At 47.5% G+C, this 13,194-nt stretch overlaps 1 protein-coding gene across 1 annotated transcript; it reads left to right on the top strand.

The window, feature by feature from the left end:
• The first annotated feature begins 2,831 nt into the window (after positions 1 to 2,831).
• Positions 2,832 to 12,293, top strand: LOC129329141 (class I histocompatibility antigen, F10 alpha chain-like). The gene is made up of 5 exons (XM_054978580.1): positions 2,832 to 2,946; positions 5,738 to 6,013; positions 8,948 to 9,223; positions 9,490 to 9,774; positions 12,199 to 12,293. The coding sequence occupies exons 1-5, from the start codon at positions 2,880 to 2,882 to the stop codon at positions 12,291 to 12,293; spliced, it is 999 nt and encodes a 332-aa protein (XP_054834555.1). The 5' UTR covers positions 2,832 to 2,879.
• The last annotated feature ends 901 nt before the right edge of the window (positions 12,294 to 13,194 follow it).

The raw sequence follows: 13,194 nt of genomic DNA, 5'->3' as shown, positions 1-13,194 counted from the left end.
TTCAAGGATGAACTTAAGGGTGGATGTATGGACCCAGTGCTTGTTTGAGGGGCATGCAGGGACTGCCCACTTTCTCAGGGAGGCGAGTCTTAGGAGCTAAGCATTCTTGCTTGTCTGGCTCTTCTCAGCATCGTTATTGGACCTCCCTGGTGCCAGTCTTATATCTTCAGCAAAAAGAGGTGGACAATCTGCCCTTTCGAAGAGAACAAAAAGAGGCTTTCCCCCTTCAGTCAAACATTCGCCCTTAGAGAGAGGCTAGAAGCCCCGCAGTCCTACACAGAGTCACTCCAGGTTAAGCCCTCTGGAATCAAACACCATAAACAGGATTGACTCTGCTTAGGACTGCACTGTGGAAATCGCCTCCCCTCTGCCTCAGTCTGCAAAAAGGGGATAAGAATCTGGACCTGGCCTACCCGGCAGGAAGGTTGTATGGATTGTTCTGATAATGTATGTCAAGTGCACCAAACACTGAAAATGTGTGGTGAGGGTGGCCTTTCGTAGGGTTGCCAATAGGCCTGGAAAAATGTGACAAGTCCCTTAAAGGGAGGCTTTAGGTGTAGAAATGAATGGCTGAAGCTTTCCAGGGCATGGAGTCAATTACCTCCCCAATAACATCTCCAGGCAGTTGGCAGCCTTCCTGCAAAGAGAGCTGGCAGTCCATGGAAGGTGCAGAGGGTAGAAGCAGGTGCCTAGCAGGAGCCCTGTCTGGAAGTAAGAGTGGCCATAGGGCTGCCATCTTCAAGGAATGGCACCCCTAAATAAATAAATGACTCTGGAGCCTCTCCTTTAAAGCTTTATTCTGTTCATAAAGGCAACTCCAGGGCAGCAACTTCAAAGCAGGACTTTATTCACCAGTCATAACAGTGAGGGAGATCCATGGGGAGCAGGCGCTCCACGAGATAACGGCTGCAAAGGAAGAAATAAGTCTGTCATAAATTAAAAATGAAAGCTGGTTTGGACCGATAACCCAGCCAGGGCTCTGTGTCTGTGGATCGCATGTTGTCACCCTTTGAACCAACAAAAGATAAAATTGTGGTGAATGGGAACAATGCAGCAAAAAACCCACAAAAAGTTAATTAAGCCTCCTCTTAAATAGTAACAATAAATACAATTCCTATGCCAATTATTAAATATTTTACAATAATGCACAGAAATGTGTGCGCGTTATTGTCAGTAAAAGATTTAATAATTGGCATAGGAATTGTATTGTTATCAAGGGCCTTTTTTCTGGGAACTCAGCGGTGGAAGTCAGGCCCACACAATGATGTCACTTTGGGTCAGCTGGAACAAGGGGGGAGTTTTTTAAAGTTTAAATCACTCTTGGCAAAAATGGTCACATGGCCGGTGGCCCCGCCTCCTGATCTCCAGACAGGGGGGAGTTTAGATTGCCTTCCACGCCGCTGCACGGAGGGCAATCTAAACTCCTCCGTCTGGAGATCAGGGGGCGGGGCCACTGGCCATGTGACCATTATCAAGAGGTGCCGGAACTCCATTCCACCACTTTCCCACTGAAAAAATGCCCTGATTGTTACTACTTAAGAGAAGACTTAGTAAGTATTCGTGGGTTTCTTGCTGCGCTGTCAACCTTTGAACTGGCAGCTCCTTTTTGCCCCCATTCCTTGTCTCTCCAGCACCACGCCACTTATTAAGGTTTTGTATTTTACCCAGCTAAACGAGCTCTGGTCTTCCCACTTTTATCCTCACAACAACCCTGTGAGGTAGGTACACATCAAATTAATCAGCCCAAAGTCACCCCATGAGTGTCCGTGGCTGAGTGGAGTTTGAAACCTACTCCCATTCATAGCCCACACTGACTTCCACCCAGCCACCCCTTTTTTCTAGCCTTGCAATTCCTCTCCTCCCACATTCCTCTGTAGCCATGGGGGGCGGGCTCTCATCTCACCCAAATCCAACCTGATGTCACCAGAACAACCAGGGACGAAGCTGATGCTGCAGGGGTGGGAAAGACAAAGCCCACTTTTCCAGGGTGGGAGGGGGTCTGGGCAGAAGTGATCTCATAACTCCTCCTCCTTTGCTTCGGATCTAAGAAATGAGGAGTCTCTCACTGTAACATGTATATTGAATCTTGCCAGGAATCAAGATTTAATTGGTCTTTAAGGTGCAAATGTACCAAATGTTACCTTTCTAGACCAACCCCTTCCTCTTCCCTTTTACACAGATCATTTACACTTGAAAGACTAATGTACATTGAGGGGTGACCAATTTTTGAATAGCTCCCAAGATAAAGAGGCACCCGCTCAATTAGTTCTATACAGAGGTAAGATGCCAAATGCAGGGTAACACAAAAGACAAAATGTATTTATCTGTCGAGTGAAAGTACTCATCCAATTCAAAAGAATATCTCAAACCCATCAAAGTGTCAATATATGAAATAACAAGCAATATTTCAAGCAGGGAGACAGCCAACAGATAAGTGAATAATATAGTTGTGCAACGAAGTTCCAGTTTAGGAAGACTCTACAAATGATGAATATATTTTGTCTTGATTTTGAATATTTACTTCTTTTATGTTACCCTGCTCTTGGTATCTTACCCCTGTATTGTACCAATTTTTGAATAGGGCACGGGTTTTTTGCCCTAATGTAGTTACAGGTACAAATTTCTCAGTCTCTGATACCAGCACTTTACCCTTTGTTATATAAAAAAAATTCCTTATTATAATGTTGTACGTTTCCACATGAAACTGGAGTCTTTGTCAAGCACTATTAATAGTGCATTTTTAAAAAGTGATGTAAAAGAAATCCGGTATCTTAAAAGAAAAAAAAAAGCGCTTGCGTCTGCCACCTCCTATTTCTTAGGTAGTTCCCCCGTTCATCACAAACAGTTCAGTGCCAGGGTCGTTGGTATCCAGATCGGAGATGAGTCTCCTTGGACTGTACTCTTTGCTCCTGGTGGCACCTTCACTCCTGTTGGGGGGCCCTTCTGGTGAGTACCTAAATGAAGAAGGGGAGGGATGGGGGATTGTATGGGATAGAGAGCTAAATTTGTACCCAGCCCCATTGCCCCGGGAGCATCACTGCAATGTAAAAAGGGAGGGAGGTAGATCTCGGGTTCGCCATCCAGATAAGGCTGAATGAAGTTTCAGTTCCTAGATTAAACTTCTGTTTTTGTATTACAGTGAAAGGTGCAGGCATGTTCTGAATGAGGAAGTGGGATGCCGCAGCCCTTCTTTTTCTAAAAAAGGCCACCCTCCTTTTCCACTGAATTTTCCTCCTACCCGTTGCCTCCCAGTTTCTAGACTGTTATCCTCAAATGTGCTCCCCAAATTAAACATCAAAACAGACCTCCATTTATGCAGACATATTTACGACCTATCATAGGCATAAGTTTAGCGTGGCTTTTGTGCCAGGTATCCCCCATCAGCTCTCTCTTTGATGTTAGACTCAATCCCTAGGAGCCACTTTTAAAATCTACAACCTGGGATTTGATTCTGCTCACACAGAGAGCAATATAAAACAATTCTCCTTTGCTGACTGACAGAGGCCACTGCAGGTGCGGAGAAGGGACTTTCTTGAGAATTGAAGCCAACAGCCTTCAGTTTGCAAGACCTGAGCGAGGCTGTCAATGGCAGGACATTTGGGAGATTGTTCATTCATGGGTTATCTTTCCCCCCAGCTTTGAACCTCCAACTGCCTGTTTGATGGTTCTGCTTAGTTAGTTAGTTAGTTAGTTAGTTAGTTAGTTAGTTAGTTAGTTAGTTAGTTAGTTAGTTAGTTAGTTAGTTAGTTAGTTAGTTAGTTAGTTATCTCCTTTGTAGCCCACAAAATACTTCCATGTGGAACAGGAAATGAGAAACTCCCCCCTTTTTGCATGGGGGGAAGCTTGGGAGAAAGGCAGGAGCACTCCCCCGCCCCCGCATGGCAGCTTTCCAGGCCCATTTGGGCTTGCCTTTTTTAATGCAAGCCATTCCCCAGAGCTGCACAAGCCTGGGTTGGCTCTGTGGAGAACTAGTGAAAGAAGTAACGTTTAGAGTAACCCATAGATACACGGTTTTAATCAGTCCCAGTTCATTCTAGCAGTCAATAATAACAAAATATCAGTTCTCAGAAGTCATCTCTATTCAGGCTGCTCCCTTTACAAGTTCCAATAATCCTCCCTTCAGATCCTCACACCTAACAGCTGTAACAGATCTCAGCTGTCACCAGCCCCAGCATTCTGTTAATGCTCATTGGCTGTTCCCCAGCCAGAACTGGTCCTGCCTGTCACAGTGGGTCCCAATGATTATTTTGGGAATTCCAAGAAATTTAGCCTTCATTTCCTTAGTCATGCTGGGCAGAGGGGCCATGCTGGGCTAGCTCAAGAGATTTTGGTGCGCAAGGCCAGGCGTCTCCAACCTTTTTGAGCCTGTGGGTGCCTTTGGAATTTTGTCACAGGGTGGTGGGCCCAGTCACAAAATAACTGCCACAGACAGGAGGTGGAGCCAGTCACAAAATGGCCGTGGCAGCTTACCTTAAGTCATACAGTGAAGACCCTTGTGCTGTGGTGGCAGCTGCTGCCAAAGGAATGTTTTTAAAAATCTGCGCAGCCAGCCAGCTCTCCAATGAGCAAATCAGAGCAAAACCCCCACCTGGCCCAACTCACTTTCTATAAAGACGTGGCGAATGCCAGGAAAGGTGTTGGTGGGTGTCATAGTGTACCACATTGGGGACCCCTGCCTTGGGTGAATGATAACTTTGTCATACATGCACGCATTTAATAGAAAGAAAAGTAAGAAGTCTCCTTTGGTGTCCCTCACTTGCCCGGCTTGCTGCTTCTCCATGGTGATGCTGTCCCATCTCCCACGCTCCCATGGATGGAGGGGGCGGGGAGCTGCAGCGGATCTTGGTCACCTCATGTCCTGCAAGGGGTCAGTGGGACAGAAGCCACTGCAAAGCCTTGCCCAAAGAAATGGTGTATTCCAAAGCGCCAGCCCGGCTGCCAGGAAAAGGCACACTGAATGCCAGCTAGTGGGTGCTTGGCTGCATTGTGGAGTTCTGCCAGGCTAACTCTGCCCAACACAAGCCAGGGAGTTCAGCAGTCACCCACCTCTAAATGGCTTCCCTGCCAACTCTTGGCTGGAAGGGGGGACTGCAGAGGGGAAGTTTTGGAGCTTGGTGGCTCCAGACACTCTGGGGAAAGGGCTCAAAGATGCCAGGAAAACCAGAGCTGGGTGAGGAGCGGGCATTTCTCTCTTCTTCCACGGCCCCTGCCAACCCTCCAAGGTAGCTCCAAATCTGTGCTAGCATCAAGGAGAGCCCTTTGAAGGGAACCATCTGTGCTGTGCCAGCCTGCAGAGAGCTTCCCTTCCTGCTCCCCAGCGCCATCCCTGTCAGGATTGAGGGAAGGCTCCAGACATCACTCTGATTCACCAGCCAGCACAGAACATCCGCCAGCCACCTGGATGCAGCTGTGGTGCAACTGTGGTGCAGAAGAGTGTCATGCCACTACCACAACTCCGGGGCCGGGAAGGGGAGTTTCTGGCTGCCAACTGCCCCATGGCTCAGGGATCCCTAGTGGGTGGGTGACCCGTGGTGTGTGTGTGTGGAGGGAAAGAGGCTGTCACTGGAGACCTGAAATACTTTGGACCTCTTTTAGAGAAAGAATTGGGGGGGAGGCTACTGGCAGTGTTTTAACTTGGAGAAAGGGAACCCCTTCCTCTCTTTGTGGAGGGGTCGGAGGGCTTGTGAGTTATTTGGGGTGTGTGCCTCTTAGCTCTCTGCCTCTCTGCCCTTCCCAGGGTCCTCCTGGAATTCCCTCCAGTTTTTCTACACAACCATGTTGGAGCCTGTCCAGGACTTGCCTGATTTCATTGCTTTGGGATATGTGAACGACCAGCTCATCGGCCACTACAACAGCACCACGAGGAGGGCGGCGCCTGTGGTGCCCTGGATAAGGAAGGCGGAGAAGGAGGAGCCCCGTTTCTGGGACCGGGTCACGCAGATAGCCAAGCATCATGAGCTGCAAATGAAGGGGAACCTGAGGGACTTGCAGCGGGTCTACAATCGGAGTGGAAGTGAGAAAAGGGCGGGTTTGGGGCTGTCCCATCTTCCTCCCTAGCAAGGGCAGAAAAGGGGAGGTACTTCCTAGAACCCCGCTGGATCAGACCATCTCACCCTAGCTGACCAGGGCCGATTCCAGATGGCCTACCTTTCGCCGGAACATCGCGTGTCGTTGCGCCGAAAATGCGAAATATCGCATTTTCGGCGCAACGATGTGCGACGTTCCGGCGAAAGGTAGGCCATCTGGAATCAGCCCAGGTTGCCCAAGAAGCCCATAAGCAGGACTTCCAGTGGTGGTGGGGAAATGGGGAGGGCACAGCCACCTCCTCTTTGTGGCCAGAGGCAAGAAGAAGAGGCTGGGAAACACCTTTAGACAGTCATGCCAGGACCGGTCCTGCTTTTGTGTTTCTGATTAATTGAGATCACTTCCAACTTTTGATAGATGGGCAAAGCAGGATTAAGAGCAGAGTAAAACATATACTGATCCAATTAAAAATATAAAGGTAAACCTGAAGAATTGAAAGGGGTTCTAAGGTTTTTAGCCACATCGATGAGCCCTTAATATCTTACATCAGTCTCAGGGAACCTTCCCTTGGCCATGCAATAACAACAACAACATTAGCTGTATATACTGCCCTTCAGGACAACTTAATGCCACACTCTGAGTGGTTTATCCACAACAATCACCCTGTGAGGTGGGTGGGGCTGAGAGAGAGCCAAGAAACTGTGACTGACCCAAGGTCACCCAGCTGGCTTCAAGTGGAGGAGCAGGGAATCAAACCTGGCTTTCCAGATTAGAGTCCTGCCACTCTTAACCACTACACCAAACTGGTTTAAAGAGGCAGTTATCTGCCCACTCAAAAAAAAATCCCTATAGGAAAATGATGTGACCATTTATGGCCCAGTTCCTAATCTGCCCTTTCTGGGCAGAGTGATTGAGAAAGAAGTAGCAGACCAACTCCAGGACTTCTTAGATAACGTTTGTTATGACTGGCCCAAGGTCACCCAGCACACTTCCCTAGCAGAGTGGGGATTCAAACCTGGAATCTCCCAGATTCTAGTCTGACTCTCTAACATCTCTCAAGTGGAATATAAAAGATTTTGTTGTTATTAACTCCCATTTGTTGCCCAATATACTCACACAACGACAACAACATTCAATTTACATATTGTCCTTCAGGACAACTTAATGCGACACTCAGAGTGTTTTACAAAGTGTGTTGTTATTATCCTCACGACAATCACCCTGTGAGGTGGGTGGGACTGAGAGAGCTCTGAGAGAGCTGTGACTGACTCAAGGTCACTCAGCTAGCTTCAAGCAGAGAAGTGGGGAATTAAACCTGGTTCTCCGGATTAGAGTCCTGCCATTGTTAGCCACTTTGAATAGTGAATGAGCACTTCTGCCTCCTGCCCAAAGAGCTGCAGGCAATAATAAATGAAGAAAGTGAGATCGTCTTTTATTGTGAACTAACAACAAACCCCGTTGTGGGAAAAATACAACAGGCTCTAGAAAGGGGAGGGTGGGCAGGTGAGCATTCTCCCCTCCTCCATCACTGATCCCGTCTGGTGAAGGACGGGGGTGGGCATTGCCACCTGCTCAACACCTGATCTCGGCCATGTGAAGGGGCAGGCATTGCCATCTGCTCTGCTTGTGATCCCAGCTGAGAGAAGGGGGACAGGCATTGCCACCTCCTCCGCTCCTAATACCAGCTGGGTGAAGGCAGGTGCGGGCATTTCCATTTCCTCTGCTCCGGATCCCAGCTGGGTGAGGGCGGTGGCAGGCATTGCCACCTGCTCCGCTCCTAATACCAGCTGGGTTAAGGTGGGGGATGGGCATTGCCACCTGCTCCGCTCCTAATACCAGCTGGGTTAAGGTGGGGGTGGGCATTGCCACCCCCTCTGCTTCTAATAACTGTCTTTTCTGTACTGGACAGGAATTCTGAACCTCCAAAATGCAGAGGAGAGATCCAATGTCAGGCCTATGCCTTGAAACACTTGAACACCCGCCTCTAAAGATCACTTTTCTAATTCTATATGGTTCTTGGGGAAGAGCATTGTGCAGTTAGCCAGATCCAGTTTCTTCCTCTCATGCCAGGAGACTCCTCTACCAGCGGCACCCCTTGGAGCAGCATCTGAGGAGTCCTTCCTATTCTCAATTAGAGCAGAAAATGGCGCTGAGGAGTAGAAAGAAAAAGATTTGGGCTCCCATCAATGAAGCACTACTATTGGACGTACCCAGTCACATGATTGTGGCAGGGAGGGGCTGATCTATCGATCAGCCCTCCACTGCTGCAACATTCACCATTTTGTCAGCCCTCACAAAATGGAACGTGGAAAATCCTTTGAACTGTAAAAGCAACAAATAAATAAACGAATTCTTCAACTAAAGATGCAGGAATGTAGGGCCTGCGCAACCTGCAAGCAAATGTATTTTTATTGCATGGGCTGATCGCAAGGCGGGCAGCATTGCAACCCTTTAAAAAAACACTTCAGCACTGCAACATTTTAAAAAGTAAAAAATAAATGGGGGCACGAATTCTTCTGGCACTCAGAAGTTATTAGTGGGCTACCTGTGTTTGCAGGGGAAAATATTCGGGGGGAAGCTGGAGAAAAATTCTGTTCTGCATCTCATGCCTCCCTTGCATGTGTGAAACTCTGGAGACCATGAGAAGCAGAATGGAATCTGAACTGCTGCAATTTGACTTTAGCTGATGCCGCACACGTTGGATAATGCACTTCCAATCCTCTTTAGAGATCATTTGGAACTGAATTTTTCATGTGTGAAACAAAAAACCCACTTCCAAACGATTGCTAAAGTGCATTGAAAGTGCATTATCCAACGTGTGCGGAATCAGCCTGTATGGAAGAGACCAGTGATAGGACAGCAGCCAGAGGGGAACATGGGCTTGCATCGACTCTGAGGTCCCTCTCTGATGGTTCTCTTTCAGGGATGCATACCTGGCAGTGCAGGTACGGCTGCGAGCTGAGCAACGATGGGCGCAAAAATGGGTTTGACCATTATGCCTTTGATGGGGTGTACTACGGAAGTTTCGACCCGGAGACCCTCACCTGGAGGAGAGACATGGTTCCTCCTCAGGTGATCAGAAGGAAGAGAGATGATGACGATGCCTACAGCAAGTTAGTCAAGGCCTTCCTGGAGAAGGACTGCGTCGAGGCGCTGCGAAGGCTCCTGGACTACGGGAAGGAGTCTCTCCTGAGGAGAGGTGAGGATGGCTTACCATGGGGAAAGGAAAAGATGCACCAGATTAAATGAAAATAACAAACATCAACATTAACCATGGGAAATTATATGATGGGCAAATGCCTCCTTCGGGATTTTTCATTGCTTTGTAATGCTGCAAATGTGGGATAGCCAATATCGATACGAGGAGAGGAGCTAGATTATCTCATGGGTCCGTTCCTGGGACCCACCCTGCCTGCTAACAGAAAGATTCTGTCCTAACATGCACCAATGTTGCTGCTTTCTCAGAGCCTCCGGTGGTGAAAGTGGCCCGCAAGCCGTCATACGACGGCCGGGAAACTCTCGTCTGTCGGGCCCACGGTTTCCACCCCAAGGAGATCAACGCCACTTGGCAGAAGGACGGGGAGGCCTGGGAGCAGGAGACCTTCCATGGGGGTGTCGTTTCCAACTCCGATGGGACGTATTACACCTGGCTGAGTGTCAAGATTGAGCCCAAGGACAGAGATCTCTACCGGTGCCGCGTGGAACATGACAGCCTGCTGGAGCCTTTAAATGTGTCCTGGGAGGAACCTGGTGAGACACTGAAATGGAGGGGAGGAAGGAGTTTGGGGGCGGTGACTTCTAGCAGGTGAATTTCCACCCAGGGAGGAAAGAGGGCTCAAGGAAAGGATGCTCCTCTGAGCAGCTTCCCTAGAAGACAAGAGCCCTGCTGGATCACACCAGTGGTCCATTTAGTCTAACTTCCTGTCTCATACAGTGGCCAACTAGACAGAGCCAGCGGAGATCGCTCTTCAGAGGGTTTGTTAATTTCATCTTTGCCTCCCTGAAGGGGAGGTGAAATTGTCAGAGCCTTCAGGGAGGCAAAGATGAATTAACAAACCCTGCGAGGAGTGATCTCTGCCGGCTCTGTATTTTTAAACTATGTTTCCGGGCTAACATTGCATCTCCCTACACTTGAGTGTTCTTTTTTTGTTCCAGCATGCATCATCTTACACTTGCCAGCATTGAACTTCATTTGCCGCATTGTTGTCCATTCGCCCAACTTGTGGAGATCCTCCTGGAGCTCTTTACAGTATTCACCTTCTTGAATTGTTTTGTATAACCTGCAAACTTGGCCACTATACTACTCACCCCCAGTTCCAGTTCATTTATGAATGAATTAAATAGCACCAGTCCCAATACCAGTTCTTGTGGGACCCCACTGCTTACTTCCCTCCGTTGCAAGAACTTCCCATTTATTCCAGAGGAGTGAGCCGTGTTAGTCTGTAGTAGCAAAATCGAAAAGAGTCCAGTAGCATCTTTAAGACTAACCAACTTTACTGTAGCATAAGCTTTCGAGAACCACAGTTCTCTTTGTCAGATGCATGGAGGACAGGAAGAAACTAGTCAGATCAGTTTCTTCATACTCTCCATGCATCTGACGAAGAGAGTAGTGGTTCTTGAATGCTACAATAAAATTGGTTAGTCTTAAAGATGCTACTGGGCTCTTTCCCATTCATTCCTACTCTTTGTTTCCTGCCATTTAGCCAATTCTTAATCCATAACAGGACCTGTCCTCTTATCCCATGACTAAGCTTCCCCAAGACTTTTGGTGAGGAAACTTGTTAAAAACTCGTTGAAAGTCCAAGAATGTAGCACCTATTGGAACACCAAATCCACAAACTTGTTCACTTTCTCTAAGAAACAGGACTTCCCTTAACAGAAGCTGTCCTGATTTCCCCTTTGTTCCTCTATGTACCTAATAATTCTGTCTTGGATTACAGTTTCTATGAATTTGCCTGGGACAGACATTAAGCTTCCTGGCCTGTAATTTCCTGGTTCCCTCTGGACCCCTTTTCAAAAATCAATGCAACATTAGCTTCGTGCCAGTCTTCTGGTACAGTGGCTGATTTTAGCAATGGGTTACATATATGGGTTAGTAGATCAACAATCTCACATCTGAGTTCTTTAAGACTTACTGGTTTTTAGTTTCCCCAACAGGACTAGAACTTCACCTCTTGCCGCCTCTATTTGACTCTCAAGGAATTAGTGCAACAACTTGTAGTGTGCCAAAGAGACAATGTGTGCCTGTCTGGAAAAGGGAGTGGAGCAGAAGAGGAGAAACTGACATTCTAGTTCTATTGTCATCTTAGTGTATACAAAGCCATTGTTTAAAGCTACCAAAGGCCTCTTAAAATAGTGAAGCTTTGTAAGGTTTGATATATAGTAATAATAATAATAACAACATTTGATTTATATCCCGCTCTGCAGGACAACTTAACGCCCACTCAGAGAGGTTTACATAGTATGTTATTATTATCCCCACAACAAGTGAGGTGAGTGGGGCTGAGAGAGCTCCTAGAAGCTGTGACTAGCCCAAGGTCACCCAGCTGGCTTCAAGTGGAGGAGTGGGGAATCAGACCCGGTTCTCCAGATTAGAGTCCCACACTCTTAACCACTACACCAAACTGGCTCCTTTAAGGCCTGCTTTTTCTGGGCCTCTGTGGGGACAGAACTGGCAAAATATCGTGGCCACTTCAGAAAAGGCCCTGCGTTTCCCTTTCCACTATTTCAGAAGTAGTGGAATCAACACTCCTTATTTTCAAGGCTGCCTTATGAAGTGAAAGATTTGTTTTGCTGTTCCTGATCACCAGTGTCTCTCTGCTTTCTTCCTCCTTCCCCAGTTGGTGGTGGAGAGTGCCCTCAAGCCATAGCTGACTTATGGCGACCCCTGCTGGGGTTCTCAAGGAAAGAGAATAACGGAGGGGGGTAGCCATTGCCTGCCTCTGCAACCCTGGTGTTTGTTGGAGATTTCCCATCTAATTACTAACCAAGGCCAACCCTGCTTAGCTTCCAAGATCTGTTGAGATCCGGCTTGACTGGGCTATCCAAGTCGAAGCATTTCTCCTGACTAATTCTGCGGCAGGCCCAAGCTTCAGATTCATACAGTCCTTCTCTATACATATGGAGATTCTTTCGGTGCTTCCTGCACTTATCCGGATCTTTTCTTCGTTTCAGCCTCATCCAAGGTGGGGGTCATTATTGGGATACTTGCGGGGGTTGTGGCTTCCACCCTTCTCGTCGCTGGGATCATCATGTGTATCCGTAAGTAAATGATTTTTCTGGTATGCGTGTCTTTTCTATGGGAAACAGTAATGAAGAGCATGCTTTTTAAAAATTTCCTGTTTTTCTAAATTGATATACACAATGCAATCAAAACAAAACACTGCAATATCGCAGAGAGACACAACTTGTCTATCATGAGGGACATGCCGATGTCACCAGCTTCCAGGCACTGATTGTCAAACCCAGCATAATATGGAGATATGATAACCCTTCTCATTTGACTGAAAATGGCAGCTTTGGGTAGCAACTGGAAAATGTCTAAAGTCATCCAGCCGGTGGTGTCTATAGAAGAATTCATCATCTCTGGGTATGAAATATCTTTCTAAAGAGGAACCTTCAAATTTAGATCCTAGCAATCACTTTTTGACCGCAGCCTTCCTCTAAGGAGGTCAGGAAGGCCTACATGGGTCTTCATTGCCTTTATTTATCCTCACAACAACAACCCTGTGAGGTAGGCGAGGTTGAGCGAGATTGGTCCCAGATCACCCAGCAAGCTTCCATGGCAGAGCAGTAATTTGAACCCTGATTCCCCCAGTCCTAGTCTCACATTCTAACTAGCACTCTGGCTTTCATCTATCCTGGTGCTGAGATTTCCCCGGTAGTTACACACTCCAGTCTTTTCGTCCCTGTTCCTCAATACATATAGTTGGAATCAAGTCCAAGGGACCCTCAATAAAAAATACACGCCCCTTTAAAAATTTAACAGTGAGCGAAGCATGCAATTACGTGCATGTGGGTATGTGTTTGGGGAGGGGGTTAAGAGTTCCTCTCTTCTATCAACCCTCTCCTGGCACCCCTCGGACTGATTGAGAGTCGCCAACTCTTCTGCTAGCTTCTGTGGTTTTGCTTTTATCCGCAAGCATTAGCTGCAAAAATTAGCAGCGGTTT

The sequence above is a fragment of the Eublepharis macularius genome, chromosome 4 (assembly GCF_028583425.1).
Source record: "Eublepharis macularius isolate TG4126 chromosome 4, MPM_Emac_v1.0, whole genome shotgun sequence".
Lineage (NCBI taxonomy): Eukaryota > Metazoa > Chordata > Lepidosauria > Squamata > Eublepharidae > Eublepharis > Eublepharis macularius.
The sequence above is the reverse complement of the archived record's forward strand: the minus strand, read 5'-3'. Positions and strand labels throughout refer to the sequence as shown.